At 38.0% G+C, this 16,618-nt stretch overlaps 3 protein-coding genes across 3 annotated transcripts in view; 2 read left to right on the forward strand and 1 right to left on the reverse strand.

The window, feature by feature from the left end:
- Positions 1-16,618, forward strand: part of LOC127647428 (gastrula zinc finger protein XlCGF49.1-like) — a 278,306-nt gene that overhangs the window by 125,522 nt on the left and 136,166 nt on the right. The gene's annotated exons all lie outside the window — the stretch shown is intronic.
- The window catches only part of LOC127647193 (zinc finger protein 850-like), a 156,899-nt gene that overhangs the window by 85,884 nt on the left and 54,397 nt on the right, over positions 1-16,618 (forward strand). The gene's annotated exons all lie outside the window — the stretch shown is intronic.
- On the reverse strand, positions 5,195-15,363 carry LOC127647423 (gastrula zinc finger protein XlCGF8.2DB-like). The gene is made up of 2 exons (XM_052131646.1): positions 15,092-15,363; positions 5,195-7,913 (listed from the first exon to the last, which is right to left on the reverse strand). Exons 1-2 carry the CDS (start codon positions 15,171-15,173, stop codon positions 6,922-6,924), a joined length of 1,074 nt encoding a protein of 357 aa, XP_051987606.1. The 5' UTR covers positions 15,174-15,363; the 3' UTR covers positions 5,195-6,921.

Raw genomic sequence — 16,618 nt, forward strand, 5'->3', positions numbered from 1 at the left:
TGGTTGACCAAAGTCTTGGCTCTGTATTGCACTTCACATTCTCCTTTTAAAAAGGCTCTAGATTGTCTTGTGTTTTTCACACACAATGACACATTCCTTCAAAGGTGGGTGAGCAGGGTTGTTAATAATTTTGTACAATAGACAACAAATGTTAAAATTAACCAAATAAAAAAATTGTAACTTCATAGTTATATGACAATGATGATGCGTATTCGTTTGTTATCTAATATTCTTAATGCAAGTTTGTATAAACTGTGTAAAGGTCTATTGATAAACCAATTATTGGTCCTGCTTTTGACCACGATGTGATACATTAAGAGAAATGAGAAAAAAATCATTGAATGTAAAAATACTTTAGCAGCATCTATTGAATCGTGTTGTGCCATGCAAGGACTGGTCATGTGAATGAAAGCTCTGAGCACTTTGCTAGTTTTTAATACTTTTTATGTCATAAACCAGTGAGTTTTGAAACACCCTGATCCATAACTGTTCTATGAAGACAATATGTCAAATAATTCAAAATCCTCAGGCTCAGGCTAAAAGACACTTACTTGCTCAAGCTGGTACCCCTGACAGGGCCGCAGACCAGGGACTCAATTTGGACGGTGCGGCGGGAGAGATTCAGCGTCATCTATCGAGTATGTCGGTGATATTGGCGAAGGTCGTAGCAGACTTGAAGTATTTTGCTATAAACGTCAATCGATCATGGCCATGGAGATGAAATTCACAGAGATGGTTACAAGAGATGCAGACATCGAGAAACTGATCGATTATCTGGAGTCATCAGAGGGGGAATGAGCAGCTAATTTGCTTGCGACCAAGGTGGACTTGCAATGCGTTTGGGAAAAGTTGGAAGATTTCGAGAATAATAGCCGGCGAAACAACATCCGAATTGTTGGAATTGCTGAGAACGAAGAAGACAGAGATATGGTGAAATTACTAGACAAGCTCTTCCCGAGTCTGCTCGACATAACAGGTCATAAGCTGGAAATCGAGTGAGCTCACAGAGTTCCGGCTCGGAGATCCGCTGAGGGAGACAGGCCCGATCAACTCTGGCCACATTTCTGAGATCATCCGATAAAGATCTAGTGTTACGCGAGGCGAGGAGTAAAGGAGGGCTTTCTTGGAAGAACCACAGCATTTTTTTGTTCCCAGACTTTGCAAATTCAACAAGAGAGAAACGTGATAGATTGAAGGAATGCAAGAAACTCTTACATCAATGGACAGGTTGTGTTTGCACTGATGTTCCTAGCCAATTTGAACAGATACTAAAGCTGCAAAATATTTACATGCCCACAGCAAGCGATGTCCTTCATAAAGTCAATGATATGAGTAAGTCATGCTGTGATTCTCATGTTGCAGTCAAGTGGGCCTGACTCACTGAACATGCACTTGACCGTCCGAGGAGTTCCACCTAGTGGCTGGAGTTTGTTTTGTAGAGGAAAACGCCTTTGGAACAGTTGTGGATGAATCTACACATTCTTTGATTTATTCTGCCTATTGGCTGGAATTTGTTTTTCAGATTATTTTCTGGTTTGTAATTCTGTCCCACAAAATATGTATAGAATCACCAGACTTGAGCAATCCGATGGCAAGTTGTCGCAGAGGCCCTCATAGGCGTAAATGGACTGTTTGAGTTTAGATGGATGGACACCGGTGGGAGCTGTCGTGCACAGGGTTAATACACACATTTTTATTTTTTCTGTTTGTTTGGGGGGAGTTTCTGGGTTTGTGGGTCAGCACTCCTTAAGTTAGGAGATAACTAGCACGAGATTCTTCATTTCGTTGGTCATCAAATAAAATCCTTCAATTGCATAATCGGCAAAAGTTTCCAATTCAAGGCTAAAGTTGTCAATTAGATAAGCATTATGGACTGTCCCATACCAAGGTAAATTCCCTTCTAAGGTTTTCACTTCAGGTGAAATTCTCAAATGTGGTCTGTATAACTCATGTCTAGGCTTAATCTTGTGTTGAGGTTTGGGATAATATTTTTCAAAGATATGCAGTCTTAGAATCAGATGTAATAAATGTGAGGGGTGTGGAAACAACACTTATATAACAACATTCTGACCAGGATTGTGGTAGCCATACATAAGCAGAGCTGCCACAGATCCAAAATTTTGCATCTCTTGGGAGAATGATCAAATCTGGTTAAACAGTAAGATTCTTATACCCTGCTGGAGTTAAAAAGGGGAGATGAGTGAAATTTCTCTTAAACCATAAATTCCCACTGCACCGAAGATTTGACCATAAGTTACATATTTTTCATTACAACTTGAAAAACCCACTAATCTAGAGAGGTGATCAGCAGGTTGACAATTACAAACAGTTGCATTAAAACTTGGTTTATCATTGACTGGTAGAGGTGTGGGCATATCAGTAACTTCTCTAACTCAATTATGGATGACCGTGTCAATAGAATCATGTTCATACAAGAAATTAGACATAGGCGAACAGACTGTTTTAACATCAATATACATTTTCATCAGAGCAAATCGATGGGCTATGTAAGTTAGCAGTCCAGTCCAAGTTCCTTCCGGCAGGAGAATGACCAGGGCATATAACCAAATCATGCAACTTAGATTCAGTCACTGTCAGTGGATTCACTTGGAGTCGGAGTGGTTTATCTGTGGAGTGTTAGCACAAACATAGCAGTTGTGATACAATTACTTCGAGCAGTGTAATTAATCAATTTCCACCAAAAAGTTTTTGTTGTGGGCAGCGTTACTCACTTCAAAATAGTTGCGGATATTTTTGGCCACCAGATTCAGACAGTTCTCATTAGGTTGAGCTAGCACAGTAGCTCTGAGAATGAGGATGATGAGAACCTTCATTATACTTAATTAATGGGGAAGCAGTAATAAAATCTATACCGGATAATCTATTTGTTCTCACAAGCACTATAAGGAAATTTCTCACAAAACCAATAATGAGCTGGGATTGGTTCTGGGGGTTTGACACAACATCCATCAATGTAGATGCAGTGTCCTGGGCCTGGAAAGAAGCACCTATGGCAGAAGTACCAGCCTCCTATAGCGACAGATTTATTCTCAAATGATGGCAGTGATGGTGCCAGAATGGATCAGCCAACTGACACCGCTTGGACAGCAGGATCACGCAGGAGGCCGTCAAGAACATAGATTCATCAGAGTATCGAGGAGGGCGTCAACTGTTGGATCACATGAACAGTATAATGCCCTGAGAGCAGCTATCAGAGAGAGAGAGAGAGAGAGAGAGAGATAGACAGAGAACCATACACACACACATTAAAGAATGACAGAAAAGGAATGAGAGAAAGCGGGAGGGAGGGATGACCCTTCCTGATAAGTTAGTAACTGTTTTGTTTTCCTTTACAACATCTTTTCATCAGAGAGGCATCACATCAGCGCCCTAAGGCACTTTCACTCAGCTGACCTGTCAGGGGGAAGTAGTGTTATCATTGTAGCAGCATTAAACTGTAATGTCGGCAGGGTCTGCGATTTAGGGTTAGTAGAGCAAGCAGGAATAGTTTAGTTTGCATGAAATGCATCAGAGTCAAGCCTGGCTCGATTTCAACAATACTGGATAAAGGGCCATCATAACTTGAGGACACTTGTCTGAAACTTCCTACTTTCTCCTATGTCCTACCTGCACTGGACTCTGCATTTTAAATGTTTGTTGACTTCTGGATGAGCCAAAACATGGTATGAATCAATCAGTCAGTTCAGTACGCTACCCCATTGGAGGAAAACATTGTTGTTTAAATTCCAAAGTTCCCTATTCAATAACATGGCAGTCCATTTATTTTATTTTTTTTACAGACCTCGATATAATTTGGATTGTACATTTTAGACAATGACTCTGAGCCTGCACAGTCAGGGTGAACAGGATAAATTACAGCCACTTATGCAATTTGTGACTTTGCGGCTTGTTTAGCAGCTTTGTCATCTTTTCCTTTGCAACTGAATGTTCTGTGACCTGTAACTTTGCAAAACACAATCTGGTTACATCTTAAAGGGGTCATGACATGGTTTTTTTTTATTGTATTATTATGTTCCCTTAGGTGCAATTATAGTATTAATATATTTTTTTTTAAGAAAAACTTTTAAAATCTAGTGATTTATGACCTTTTCCCACCCTGTTTCTCATCCTCTGATTCAAACAGTCTGTTTTGGGGCGTTTTCTATTTAAGACTTCAGTGTTAACGCTCAGTGTTATGATTGGCTAACGTCAGTGCCTATGTATCAATTATTGACGCTTCCAGCCAGAACAATATGCAAGTAAACTACACTGTGATTATTCATAATGAATGAAATTGCGCTTTAAAAAGTAGTTTAAAGTTTAAAATAGATTACTTACAGTTTACGTCGTCGTTGTTCCCAGAATAGTCGGCACGGACTTATCTTTGAGCAACAGTTTTCTGGCAAAGCCAGCATCATATTGAGATTTGTTCTCAAAACAGTCATCCTTAAAATGTACAGAACAAACGCTTAAGTTAACACTGCCATGACTGGGACGTCCGCAAAAAATAAACTGCATCCATTTTTCCCTGACGCCTGGATCTTTCGGCAGCTTATTCAGAGGTTTTGTTTGACCACAGCCAGGAACAGCACATCTGTGTGGCATCGTAATTTTCCTGTGCACAAGTAGTCTCTGTCAGAGCTCGCTGTCCATCGACTGAACATTTGTGAGGCGACGGCGATACTGAAATGAGCGTAGTTGTCTTGCGCTTATAGCGTAGTTATCTTGTGCTGGAGGCGGTCATATGCAAACGCTGGTACGTCACTTCTAACCGTCACGTCACTTCTAACCATGAATCCAGAACGAGCTGTATTTTGAGCTTGATTAAATAAATGATTCGTTTAGAATGGGGAGGACGTCTTAAAATATTAAACTTGCAGGACGTTTTAATGATACAAAGACCTCTTATATACCAAAAGATCAAGGCAAATTTGGTTTCTCATGTCATGACCCCTTTAACTCTTAAATTTAAGAATGTTCAGTGCATAAAATCATAAACAGTGTCTTATTACATACAGTTGAACTCAGAAGTTTACATACACCTTAGCCAAATACATTTAAACTCAGTTTTTCACAATTCCTGACATTTAATCATAGAAAACATTCTGTCTTTGGTCAGTTAGAATCACTACTTTATTTTAAGAATGTGAAATGCCAGAATAATAGTAGAGAACATTATTTATTTCAGCTTTTATTTCTTTCATCACATTCCCAGTGCTTGTGAAACATTCTGGGTATCCTTCTACAAACTTCTCACAATAAGTTGCTGGAATTTTGGCCATTCCTCCAGACAGAACTGGTGTAACTGAGTCAGGTTTGTTGGCCTCATTACTCACACATGCGTTTTCAGTTCTGCCCACAAATTTTCAGATTGATACCAATCAGATTGAGGTCATGGCTTTGTGATGGCCACTCCACTACCTTGACTTTGTTGTCCTTAAGCCATTTTGCCACAACACTGGAGGTATGCTTGGGGTCACTGTCCACTTGGAAGACCCATTTGTGACAGAGCTTTAACTTCCTGGCTGATGTCTTGAGATTTTGCTTCAATATGTCCACATAATTGTTTTCCTCATGATGCCATTTCTTTTGTGAAGTGCACCAGACCCTCCTGCAGCAAAGCACACCCACAACATGATGCTGCTCCCCCATGCTTCACGTTTGGGATGCTGTTCTTGTTTAGATACTGTTGTTGATTTCTGAATGTTTTGAGTTCAGGTGAAGCTTTCGATGTGAACATCCTAAAGTCAACAGTGGTATACCACAGGGTAGGCCAGTGTGAAGAGGAGGAACAGTTTATCATGTAAATATGTCATTCAAGAAATAAAACAAACAAAAACTACTGAAAATTCCGAGATCAAGTCAATTTATTTTTTGGTAGTACCATTCCCAATACATGTTTCACAAATAATTTTACAGAAAATTATGCCTTAATACCTTAAAGGAGCCGTGTAAATATTCTACTACCATTTAGCTATATGTAAACAATAACAAAGGTATTCGAACGCTACTGATCCTGAAGCACTTCCGGTACCGGATCCTTTAAATGAGACATATTTTCTCAATGAACATAAAACAATTCCCTGAAGTGACTTTTCCATAAATGTTGTTGTTACTGTGCATCTACGCAAGAAACTGTTTAATGCCATAAGAATTTTTTTTTTTTATCATAAAATACTTGTATTGTCTTTTCCTTCTGGATAAAAGCATCTGCTAAATTACTTAATGTAGAAGTAAATAACTTGTGGAGCTTAGTAATTGTGTTAAAGTCTCTATGAATTAAGTGCCTCCCGTTGTTATTTTTAATGAAAGTGTGTTCCATTCAGAAGTGATCATCCATATGCCCTAATCATTCAAAGACTTTATCATTCACTGCGGGAGCTTTGAAAGGGTAAAATCTTTAAATTATCTATAGCATGTGTAATACAAGTCATGTATTCAATGGAAGAGTTAAAGGTGTTCAAAGAAATGGTTAGTTGTTCTTTTCTGGCTATCACAGCGTGGATTGTATCAAAGCAGACATTTCATATGAACAGGTAAGAATTTAGACTTTGTAATAGGGAAGAATGTTTTATATGATACACAATACACAAATACTTGTATGCTATTAATGAATTTGAAGAACAAAGTATGCTATGAATATCAATTTATATTTATCTAATGTAAATAATTATTATGCACTGTGTAATGTGCTGTAATGAAACTACCCAGACCCTAAAAATTCAAACAAAAACCATGCCCTTGACTCCAGGCATAAAATGAGGCAATCTCTCATGTTGTTTTAGGCCCTTGACCGACTGAAACTCTTTCCACACTGATGGCATGTATAAGGTTTTTCTTCAGTGTGATTTCTCATGTGCACATGAATGTTTCCTCATTAATTAAACTTTTTTCACACTGAAAGCAAGGATAAGGCTTCTCTCAGGTGTGAATTCTCATGTGATCATTAAGGTCTCCTCTCTTGACAAAACTCTCTCCACACTGATGGCATGTGAAAGGCTTCTCTCCAGTGTGAATTTTCATGTGCGCATAAAAGTTTCCTCCATTTGCAAAACATTTTCCACACTGACGGCAAGTGAATGGCTTTTCTCCAGTGTGAGTTCTCATGTGCACTTTAAGGTATACTTTAGACATGAAAGTATTACCACACTGAAGGCATGTGAACGGCTTCTCTCCAGTGTGAACTTTAATGTGCAGGTTAAGACCCTCTTTACGACTAAAACTTTTTCCACACTGATGGCATGTGAAAGGCTTCTCTCCAGTATGAATTTTCATGTGCGCATAAAGGTTTCCTCCATTTGCAAAACTTTTTCCACACTGACGGCAAGTGAATGGCTTTTCTCCAGTGTGAGTTCTCATGTGCACTTTAAGGTATGCTTTAGACATGAAACTATTACCACACCGAAGGCACATGAATGGTTTCTCTCCAGTGTGAACTTTAATGTGCATGTTAAGACCATCTTTCCGACTAAACCTCTTTCCACACTGAGAGCATGTGAAAGGCTTTTCTGCAGTGTGAATTTTCATGTGCTTGTTATGATTTTCCTTCCGTGTGAATCTATTACCACACTGAAGACACGTGAAAGGTTTCTCTCCAGTGTGAATTTTCATGTGCTGGGTAAGACTTCCTTTCCGTGTGAAACTCTTTCCACAGTGATGGCACATGAAAGGCTTCTCTCCAGTGTGAATCCTCATGTGCTTGTTAAGATTTTGTTTTTGTTTAAAACTGTTTCCACAGTATGGGCATGTGAAGGAATTTTTGGCTTGAGTTTTGTTTCGTGAGGAATTCTTCCCAGTCTGTGAGGAACTCACAGATGTTTCTCCAGTTATGTAATGAGGATTCTGATGTTCCTCCTTCAATTCAATCAGTTCTTGACTTTCTTCTTTCACTTCAATTGGCTCTTGATTTTCCTCTTTCATTTCCATCGAGTATAAAAAGAAAATACGAAAGAAAATCAATAAAAGTGACCCTCATTGTAAATCAAGGAAATCTACACAAAGTATCTACTTGTATTTTATCTCTTATGTACTACACAAAAGCAGCAGTTTCCCTTGTAATAAGCCCAACTTACTGATTTTCACAGCAAAAGTTTTGAACCCAATCAACAAATGAAGACTAGACCAGTTCACAGCTGATCCTTTCAACCTAAATTAATGTATCCACCTCTACTAATATAAAAAATATGATTGATCTGCTTTTCAAAGGAACTACTTGAGTACCTCTTTATTTAATTAATTTGCTTTTGTGTTTAGCCAAGAAGTTGGGTATTTGCGCAAGCAATAAGTAAAACTGGTAAAGCATTTTCCACATTGTAACTCAGTTATTCACTCTTAGCATAATTCTTGATTGAATTTTCATTTATCAGGCAAATTCCTTATCACAGCTTGTATGCAAAGGGTTGGCCAACTTAAATTTAACCTGCCTAAAAACAAACCATCATTTCTTAAGATTATATCAATACTTTTTGTTGTTATTTCTACCCCAGACAGAAGCGTCATGGTCAGTACAAACACACAAAAGTTCGAAGTGTGACCATTTATCTGTAGGCTAAATTATGAAAAAACTACTCTCATAATCAAGTCATTTACAATCTTTGTTGGTAGAGTTTAACTATCACAGCAGGGGTTTTCCTGGGTCAAAAATGGTCTTGATGTTGGCTAACGTATATAGTCATCTTTGCATGCAAATTTAGTTGATTACATAATTGCAATAAATTCATATTTAATGTAATTAAGTAGTTGCATATCATGTATTCATTGAATATACATGCTATTTTAATCATCCAAGCATCTGAACATTTTAAAATTGGACTTTGTTTTACTTAAATGTGCTATGGGAAATCAAACTAAACTCGATTAGTTACAAGGGCGCATTATAAGATTCTGATTACAGGGCATGACATAAAGCATTGTGATGTGCTTGTCCTTTGGACAAGAAAATTGGTCATTCACATTTCCAAGTAAAAAAGTTACTTTTCCAGAAAGAAAATGACACGTACATATTGGTTACATGCTCAAGTAGTAACATGTCAAAGTTTCTGTTATAGTCTATGTTTTCTAATATTATGAGAGATGCCCAACATAATAGTATACATATGCAATCAACTCGATTCTCCATCACAGAAATGTAAACTGCACTTGGTAGGGGAGGAGGCTATTGTAATATGTAGGGGTGGGTGATATACCGATAGACATGATAAACCAGTCAAAATTTGTCAACCGGTATACATTTTGGATTATCATCTCTATTGTGGTAACGCAAAATTTCCACACAAAAATGTGTACAGCACATAACACGCACGCACTACACACCCTGTCGGATAAATTGAGGAAGGCGGAGGGACTACTCATTCATCAAATTCATTTGAATGAGAAGATAAGAAGAGATTATGAAGGAAAAAGTGTGTATCCCATGGTGTGGAATTGGTTTAACTTTAGCAAACATGATACCAAGCCGAAAACAGTGATTTGCAAGGTTTGTACATTTTGCATGTCGATATATGTAAATATCCATGTGCATAAGTCTATCAGTGGTCAAGGGGAAATTATGAAATGCATGGTTTTTCACTGACAGCTGCACTTGTTTTGGCCCTAAATTTAGCTTGAGCGACCATCAAAGCAAATTCAATGAGATTCATCCCACGCTCCAAACATGTCTCCCATCCATACATGCGCAGCTGTGCTTTGTGTGAGTGTTGCATGACCTGAAACACGTAAGTGTGCGAGACTTTTGAAGGCATCACATTCCCTTCATTTGTGCTCCAGTGACAGAAAATCACACATGCTACTCTGGTTTCTCTCGATGTCATGTGGGTTTTTAAAATGCACATTAAAACACTTTCTAAAATTCAGTTCTAATTATGTTTTGTATCAGCAAAACAAACCATCCATACCGTATTTTCCTTCAGATATTTTTGTGGCAGGACGGAGGGCGGGCTGTGTCGTGATTCTACACACCCGGTCCTTTATCAGGCTAATCAAGCCTCCGAGAGGGATAAAGGCCGACTGCAGACAGTGGTGCGACGAGAGAGAGATTGTTTACGGACATGTCCGTCATGTGTGTGTCTTTCGTTTAAGTTTATAATTCAATTATAATTTATATGGCCAAGCCGGTTCTCGACGACTCCTTTCCATTGAACTATTTTACAATTTTATTTTTTCTTTATATAGATTACAAAAAACCCTAAGAGCCTAAATAAGTGTTTATTTATGGATACATTTTTATTTATATCTTATTTTCTTTGTTGCATTGCTTTGAGAAGATGTTAAGTTTCTTGAGTAAAAATTATTTATAAAAAATAAAAAGTAGTTGATTATTGCACATCATCAGACTGAAATGTGGGATTTTTTTATTTTCTTAAACTATGTTTGTCAGCTTGCAAATAAAGAGAAAACTATATAAGATGAAGTAGTTTCATGTAATTTATAATGTATTTAATTAGGGCTGGGACAATGCGGCGACGTCATCGATGACGTCGACGCAAAAAATACGTCGACGCAAAATATGCGCGTCGATTCGTCAGACCCAAAACAAAGATGGCGGCGCCGGCAAGTAGTAGCAACACGAGTTATCAGAAGACTATCAGAAGTGCAAGGCGGCATGCACTTGTTCCTCTAAAGTATGGGAATTCTTTAATTTAAAAGGAAACAATTCCGTGATATGTCGTCTTTGCAAAATGGAGATGGCCTTCCATTCTAGCACCACAGCAATGCACCAGCACCTTAAGAGGCGCCACCCGGTTGCAGCTGCAGATGACAGAGCACCGTAAGTTTTTTTTCAACTCCCCACTTTGCACTCGATGTTGGAGTAGGCTATAGTACGTTGTCGACACCTAAAGTTTTCGCTTATAGCTATTAATAATGCGCTTATAGCTATGAATGTCGTGAAAAATACATAGAGGACCCTGACAACACGCTGACAGACAGGACCAAGCAGGTAACATTTAATAAAGTCTCAACTTTCAAATTTGTTCATTCAAAGAAAATTAAACCATAAATAGGCCTACTATTTTGTGGCTCTTTAATGTGTCGTGACAGATTGCCTCAGTTAAAGCTGCTCGTGAACCGATCATCATTTCCTTGGCTAATTTATAGCATCAATAGGCTAAACATGAATGTAGCCTACATCAGAAGGACTGTTGTTTTAACCACGGAAAGATGTCAGTACGGTAGCCTACAATCATTATTCAAATTCAAATCCACCAACGTTAATCTTCTCTCTCCTGACGACTTTGTCGGACAAAAATGGCGTATTATGATTGATTGATCAGATCGCCAGTCAATCAAACTCCCGGCAAATGTTTTTTTTTAAACATTTTATACACCCCCACCCCCGATGAAACCAGTATTAAAGGTGTTGGCACAAGTCGATTAATCGAATCGAAATCGAATCGGACTGAAAAAACGAATCGTTAGATTAATCGATGCATCGAAAAAATAATCGCTAGATTAATCGTTTAAAAAATAATCGTGAAATTTGGTGGAGGATCGGTGATGATCTGGGGGTTCTTTGTGAAGGATGCATGAATCAAGCCACATACAAGCTTATCCTGGAAGAAAACGCTCTTCCTTCTGTTCAGACAATGTTCCCCAACACTGAGGATGGTCTTTTCCAGCAGGACAATGCTGCATGCCACACAGCCAGGTCAGTCGAGATGTGGATGGAGAACCACCGGATCCAGCCCAATCTCCAGACCTGAACCGCTTTGAAAACCTCTGGAACGTGAGCAAGAGGAAGATGGATGGCCACAAGCCATCAAAGTCGAGCTGCTTGAATTTTTGCACCAGGAGTGGCAAAAAGTCACCCAACAGTGATGTGAAAGACCAAATATTGATATTGAACTCTTCCTAATTTAAAATATTAATATTGTATTGTTTAAAAAATGAATATGAACTTGTTTTCTTTGCATTATTCGAGGTCTGAAAACACTGCATCTTTTTTGTCATTTTGACCAGTTGTCGTTTACTGAAAATAAATGCTCTAAATGACAATATTTTTATTTGGAATTTGAGAGAAATGTTGTCAGTAAAAATGTTCATTTTACTCAAACACCTACCTATAAATAATAAATCCAGAGAAACAGATAACTTTGCAGTGGTCTCTTAATTCTTTCCAGAGCTGTACATTGTTATCGCGATATAAATTTACCCATCTTGTTTAGTAATATGGTAGTTATTAGGGCTGCCCCGACCAAAGATTTTCCTAGTTGACTAGTAGTCGTTAGTTTAAGCCATTAGTCGTCTAGTTGTCGTACGTTTATGATATTAATTTAATTACTTGAATATATATTTTGGGGGCATTAGAAAAAGGTTTGAGTTCCAGGGGTGAGATAGAATGTTATAAGTAACATTGCTAACACTGTTCTACATTACAGAGAAATACTAAACCATAACAATGAACCTTTAAAATATCAATTTTACAAGTGCACGCAGGAAGCGAGCCTCCATGACACCGGCAAAAGTGGAAATGATTCTGAATGTGTCGGAAAAATCAGCAAGAGACTGTCTGAATATTTTATACATTTATAGAGAGAAATGCACATTAGGGTTGAGCCGACAAGACGATGATCTCTGGAATCAATGATGGTCAGAATGATCACAAATAGCTGATGTTTTTGACCATGTCAAGACGATTTTTGGCTCTTTTTCACATTAATGTATTAAATTATTATTATTAGACTATTATTATTATAAAATGTATATTACAAATAATTTGCCCATAACACAAAGACATGCGCTCAACGAAACACACTTTACAATATTATTAAGATCAGATGACAGAAAGTTGTCTATGTGCATGTATGACACGCTGTTTGTGCAGTTTCGTGGAACACGCACATGTAAAAGGTTCACACACTTTATTCGTTTCTCTCTTCTGAATAGTTTTTGGCAAGAACAGTATTGTCTATGAGTGCTGCAAATGACCTCAGACATCTCAGTACAGAAGGTGTTTTGAGTTCATTCACTTTATTTCCACAGAGCAGTTCATTGTGAACGCAATTCTGCAGCCTGTAAAATACAAAATATATAAAATAATACAAAAACACATTCACCTCAAACCATGTTTTATATTTCAGCGATTTTATTATCATCATTATAATGATTATTGTTACATTTATAATTGTTTTTATGTTTTCATTTGTGTAAGTAATTTTCCACCTGCATGTTTAGACGGATTATTGCTGACGGTAAATGGAAAGGTGTGTGTATATATATATATATATATATATATATATATATATATATATTTTATTCTTTTATCACTTCATTATTTTATTTGCTTTTACATTTCATTTGGAGTGCAATTTGAATTTAGAAATGTATTTGATTTTAGTTTTTTTAAATAGTTACATTTTCAAATCAAAATCACTAAAGCAAGATTATTCACGATCCTCAGCCTGGGTGTTTCCGATGTTATTTGATATTGCGAGATGTATATCATGAAAAAGGGAACAAAACCAATTTATTCACACACATGATGTATTTTCCCAGACAACAAAATACCCGTCCAGTAGAGAATACATAAATGAAGTAGATTCTTTGCCACGGAAATGTTGCCATTCACAACTGTTGTAAAGCCATCTTTTTAAAAAGTTGACCAACACACATTTTAATTGCACTAAACAACAAACCGAGCTCAAGAGAGTCGTGAACAAATGACTCTTTTGAACCAGATCTTTTTCATGAATCACCCAAAAAGAACAGAGGGTTTAAACGCAGGAGCTCAGATTAGCAGTTTGAATCAGATTCACTTTCTCAGCATTTACACTGAAGTTTAAAGGAAGAACTGAGGCAAAAATCAAGCTTTTCAGAAAGATGGTCATAAAAAGGGTGGAAAATATCATAATAGAGACCTGGCTGGACCTGGCTGGATTCACTCAGGGGAGGTAGTCAGCATCTTTATTCGCTGAGCTACCCAGGCCCCCCTTCCATATGATTTCGATAAAATTGAGGTGGTAAACATCAGAGCCCTCTCTGCGAAAACTCAACTGTGATTTAACCAACACTCAACACGTGCAAAAGGGTGTGAGGTCATGTTTGTTCTTCATTAACAGCCAGATCTTATTTTTTCTTCACATCAATCTTCACTCCATACCCCATTATGGCAAAGCAAAACACAGATTTTTGATAGCTTTGCAAATGTATAAAAAAGAAAATACTAAAATATCACATTGACATTAGGGCTGTGTGGTTTAAATTGATAAATCGAGATTTACAAAAAAGAAATGCTAAAGTTAGATATGTTGTAAATCCATCAAAGGCTGATTAAGCAAGAGATCATTTCATTACATTCAACACAGACTAAAATTTTACAACACTTAAATATTATAATAATAATAACAACAGCTGTGCATGAAACACTGATTTGCCTACAGTTACTGAACAAGATGGAAGATTAATATTAGATATTGATGAATTTTGCACTATCACTAAGATGAAGATAAATCGATTCAAAGCACTTAATTTCTGAAAGGTTCAAAACCATTAGAGCAGTGGTTCTCAACCTTTTTGACTCCAAGACCCCCCACCGTCCAAGACAATATTTGAGGTCCCCACCTGAAACTAGATGCGTCTGATTAAAATCGTGGATAATGTTTTATTTTACAAGTTTCAGAAAGAGTCCGTTTATAATGTGAGGGCATACGTCTTGAAATATATTTTTAAACATTTTAATTAAGTAGGATTATTTTAAGTATTTAAAAATTTCTTATTAAAATTCATTTTAAGTCATCTCGGGGGCCTCTTGGAAGTGTGCTGAGCCCCCTAGTGTGTCCCGGGCCCCTTGGTACAGAACCCCTGCCTTAAAACACCATAAACCATAAAATATTTAGGCACACTCAATTGGATATTAAAAGAAGGTGAGATAAATAGTCTCTGGTGAGATTAAGGAAAGAATAAAATTTGGTCTCTGTTTTGAATTTTAAACTACTAAACTATACGCGATCAGTGCTTTGTTGATATGTAACAATATTTTTCTGTTTTTGCAGTCCTTTCTTTGTTTAGCAAGGTTATTTGTCAGCTCCTCTAGTTTAATAACTGCAGTCATGAAATATGTTCAACTGCATGTAAAGAATGAAGAATGAACACCAACCTGTTTGTTCGTCAGTGTGTTCGGTTTTAATTCTGCATGCTTCTGGATAAGCCATATCTTCACTCTCCTCTTTAATAAACATCTTTACAACAGAGTCACACAAATTTCACTTGTTTGCTGGAGTTTTACTGCGTTACAGACAACTCGCAATTATCCCGCCGAAAATAAACACCGGAAATAAAACTTGTGAAATCACTGAAGAAATAAAAGAGATGAAAGTCACACATTTATTCTCATTCAACGCGAAAAAGCTTCAGCGTCATCATCGTCATTCTTTTCTTCTTTAATGGCGATTCACAAACTAATAAGCGCATTATCGCCATCTACTGAACGCATCTGGACCAGAGACATTGTATATGGCTTTAAACTGTAATTTTTTCGTTATAACAAGAACAAGGACAACATTGGATACTTACATTCACCACAATACACCACCAGTTTCAGTAAATGTTATACATTATAGCATTACCACTATATTTGTTAATCCGAATTTACATTATTCAAATAGAGCTTGGAAACTGAGGTCTTACTTTTGATGGAAACTGGAAACCAGCAATTCCAGCAGGGGTCTCTGGGCGTCTTTGTGTGCTGCATATCTGGACCTGGAATTCAAACAGGCAGCAGTGTCTGAATCCAAAGAACAAATGCTTGTTTCACCACATTCTATCTGAATTACTCAATACATAAAAACGTATCGGTTACCTAACATAACCTAGGTTCTCTCTAGATGAGGGAACGAGTATTGCATAAGCTAGCTTACACTACGGAAAGATTCATCTTTTCTGAGATATTGAAGCCAAAAAATGATCCTTAATTTTTGTATCCATTGTCAACGCAGTGCGGCAGCTGCAGACCTTGAGCGGGCTAGCTAGCGAGCTCATAGGTTGCTCTGCGGCAACTGCTGCAGCCTATAGACGAGCTTGGGTGAACTCGCATCCAATGAGAGGCGTCCGCGCGCTCACTGCATCAAAGCCCGCCAAAATGGCCGTGACTAGAGTGCATATAAGCGTAGTTCGTAGGCTGGAACCCTGGTTTTCATTGACTGAAGCGAAAAGTCGCCGTGGGCGCGAAGCACGGCCGGCTACGCAATACTCGTTCCTTCATCTAGAGAGAACCGAGGTTACGTTAGATAACCGATACGTTCTCTTACGAGAGGTTCTCTCATATTGCGTAAGCTAGCTTACGCTTATGGGAACCCATTGTCAACGCCGTGCGTGCCAAGCATCCACTGTATGAGCCCCAGGGAATTAAGGGGGACCCGGGGAGCCCTTATGAGTGGGGAAATAATATTTGGCTGGCAAGAATGCGGGTCATTGATTGTGTAATACATAAGCACATAGTGGGAAGGGAGCGACAGAGCGGCGGTGCCGGTCTGTGTGGAATGTGTCCCATCAGTGCAGCTCACCAGGGAGCTGTAGCGTATTAAACCACTAGTAGTTTTGCCTGCAGAGCGGGCACTTCCATATTGTAAAATCTGACAAAGGTGGAGGGGGAAGTCCATCCCGCTGCCACACATATGTCGTGAAT

This window comes from Xyrauchen texanus, chromosome 8, assembly GCF_025860055.1.
Source record: "Xyrauchen texanus isolate HMW12.3.18 chromosome 8, RBS_HiC_50CHRs, whole genome shotgun sequence".
Classification (NCBI taxonomy): domain Eukaryota; kingdom Metazoa; phylum Chordata; class Actinopteri; order Cypriniformes; family Catostomidae; genus Xyrauchen; species Xyrauchen texanus.

What these genes read in the sequence shown, in the direction of transcription:
- LOC127647423 (XM_052131646.1), bottom strand. Translation starts at nt 15,173, where the DNA reads ATGTTTATTAAAGAGGAGAGTGAAGATATGGCTTATCCAGAAGCATGC. An exon ending in ACACACTGACGAACAAACAG is followed by an intron (nt 7,914 to 15,091) that starts GTTGGTGTTCAT and finishes TGGAAATGAAAG; the next exon opens with AGGAAAATCAAGAGCCAATT.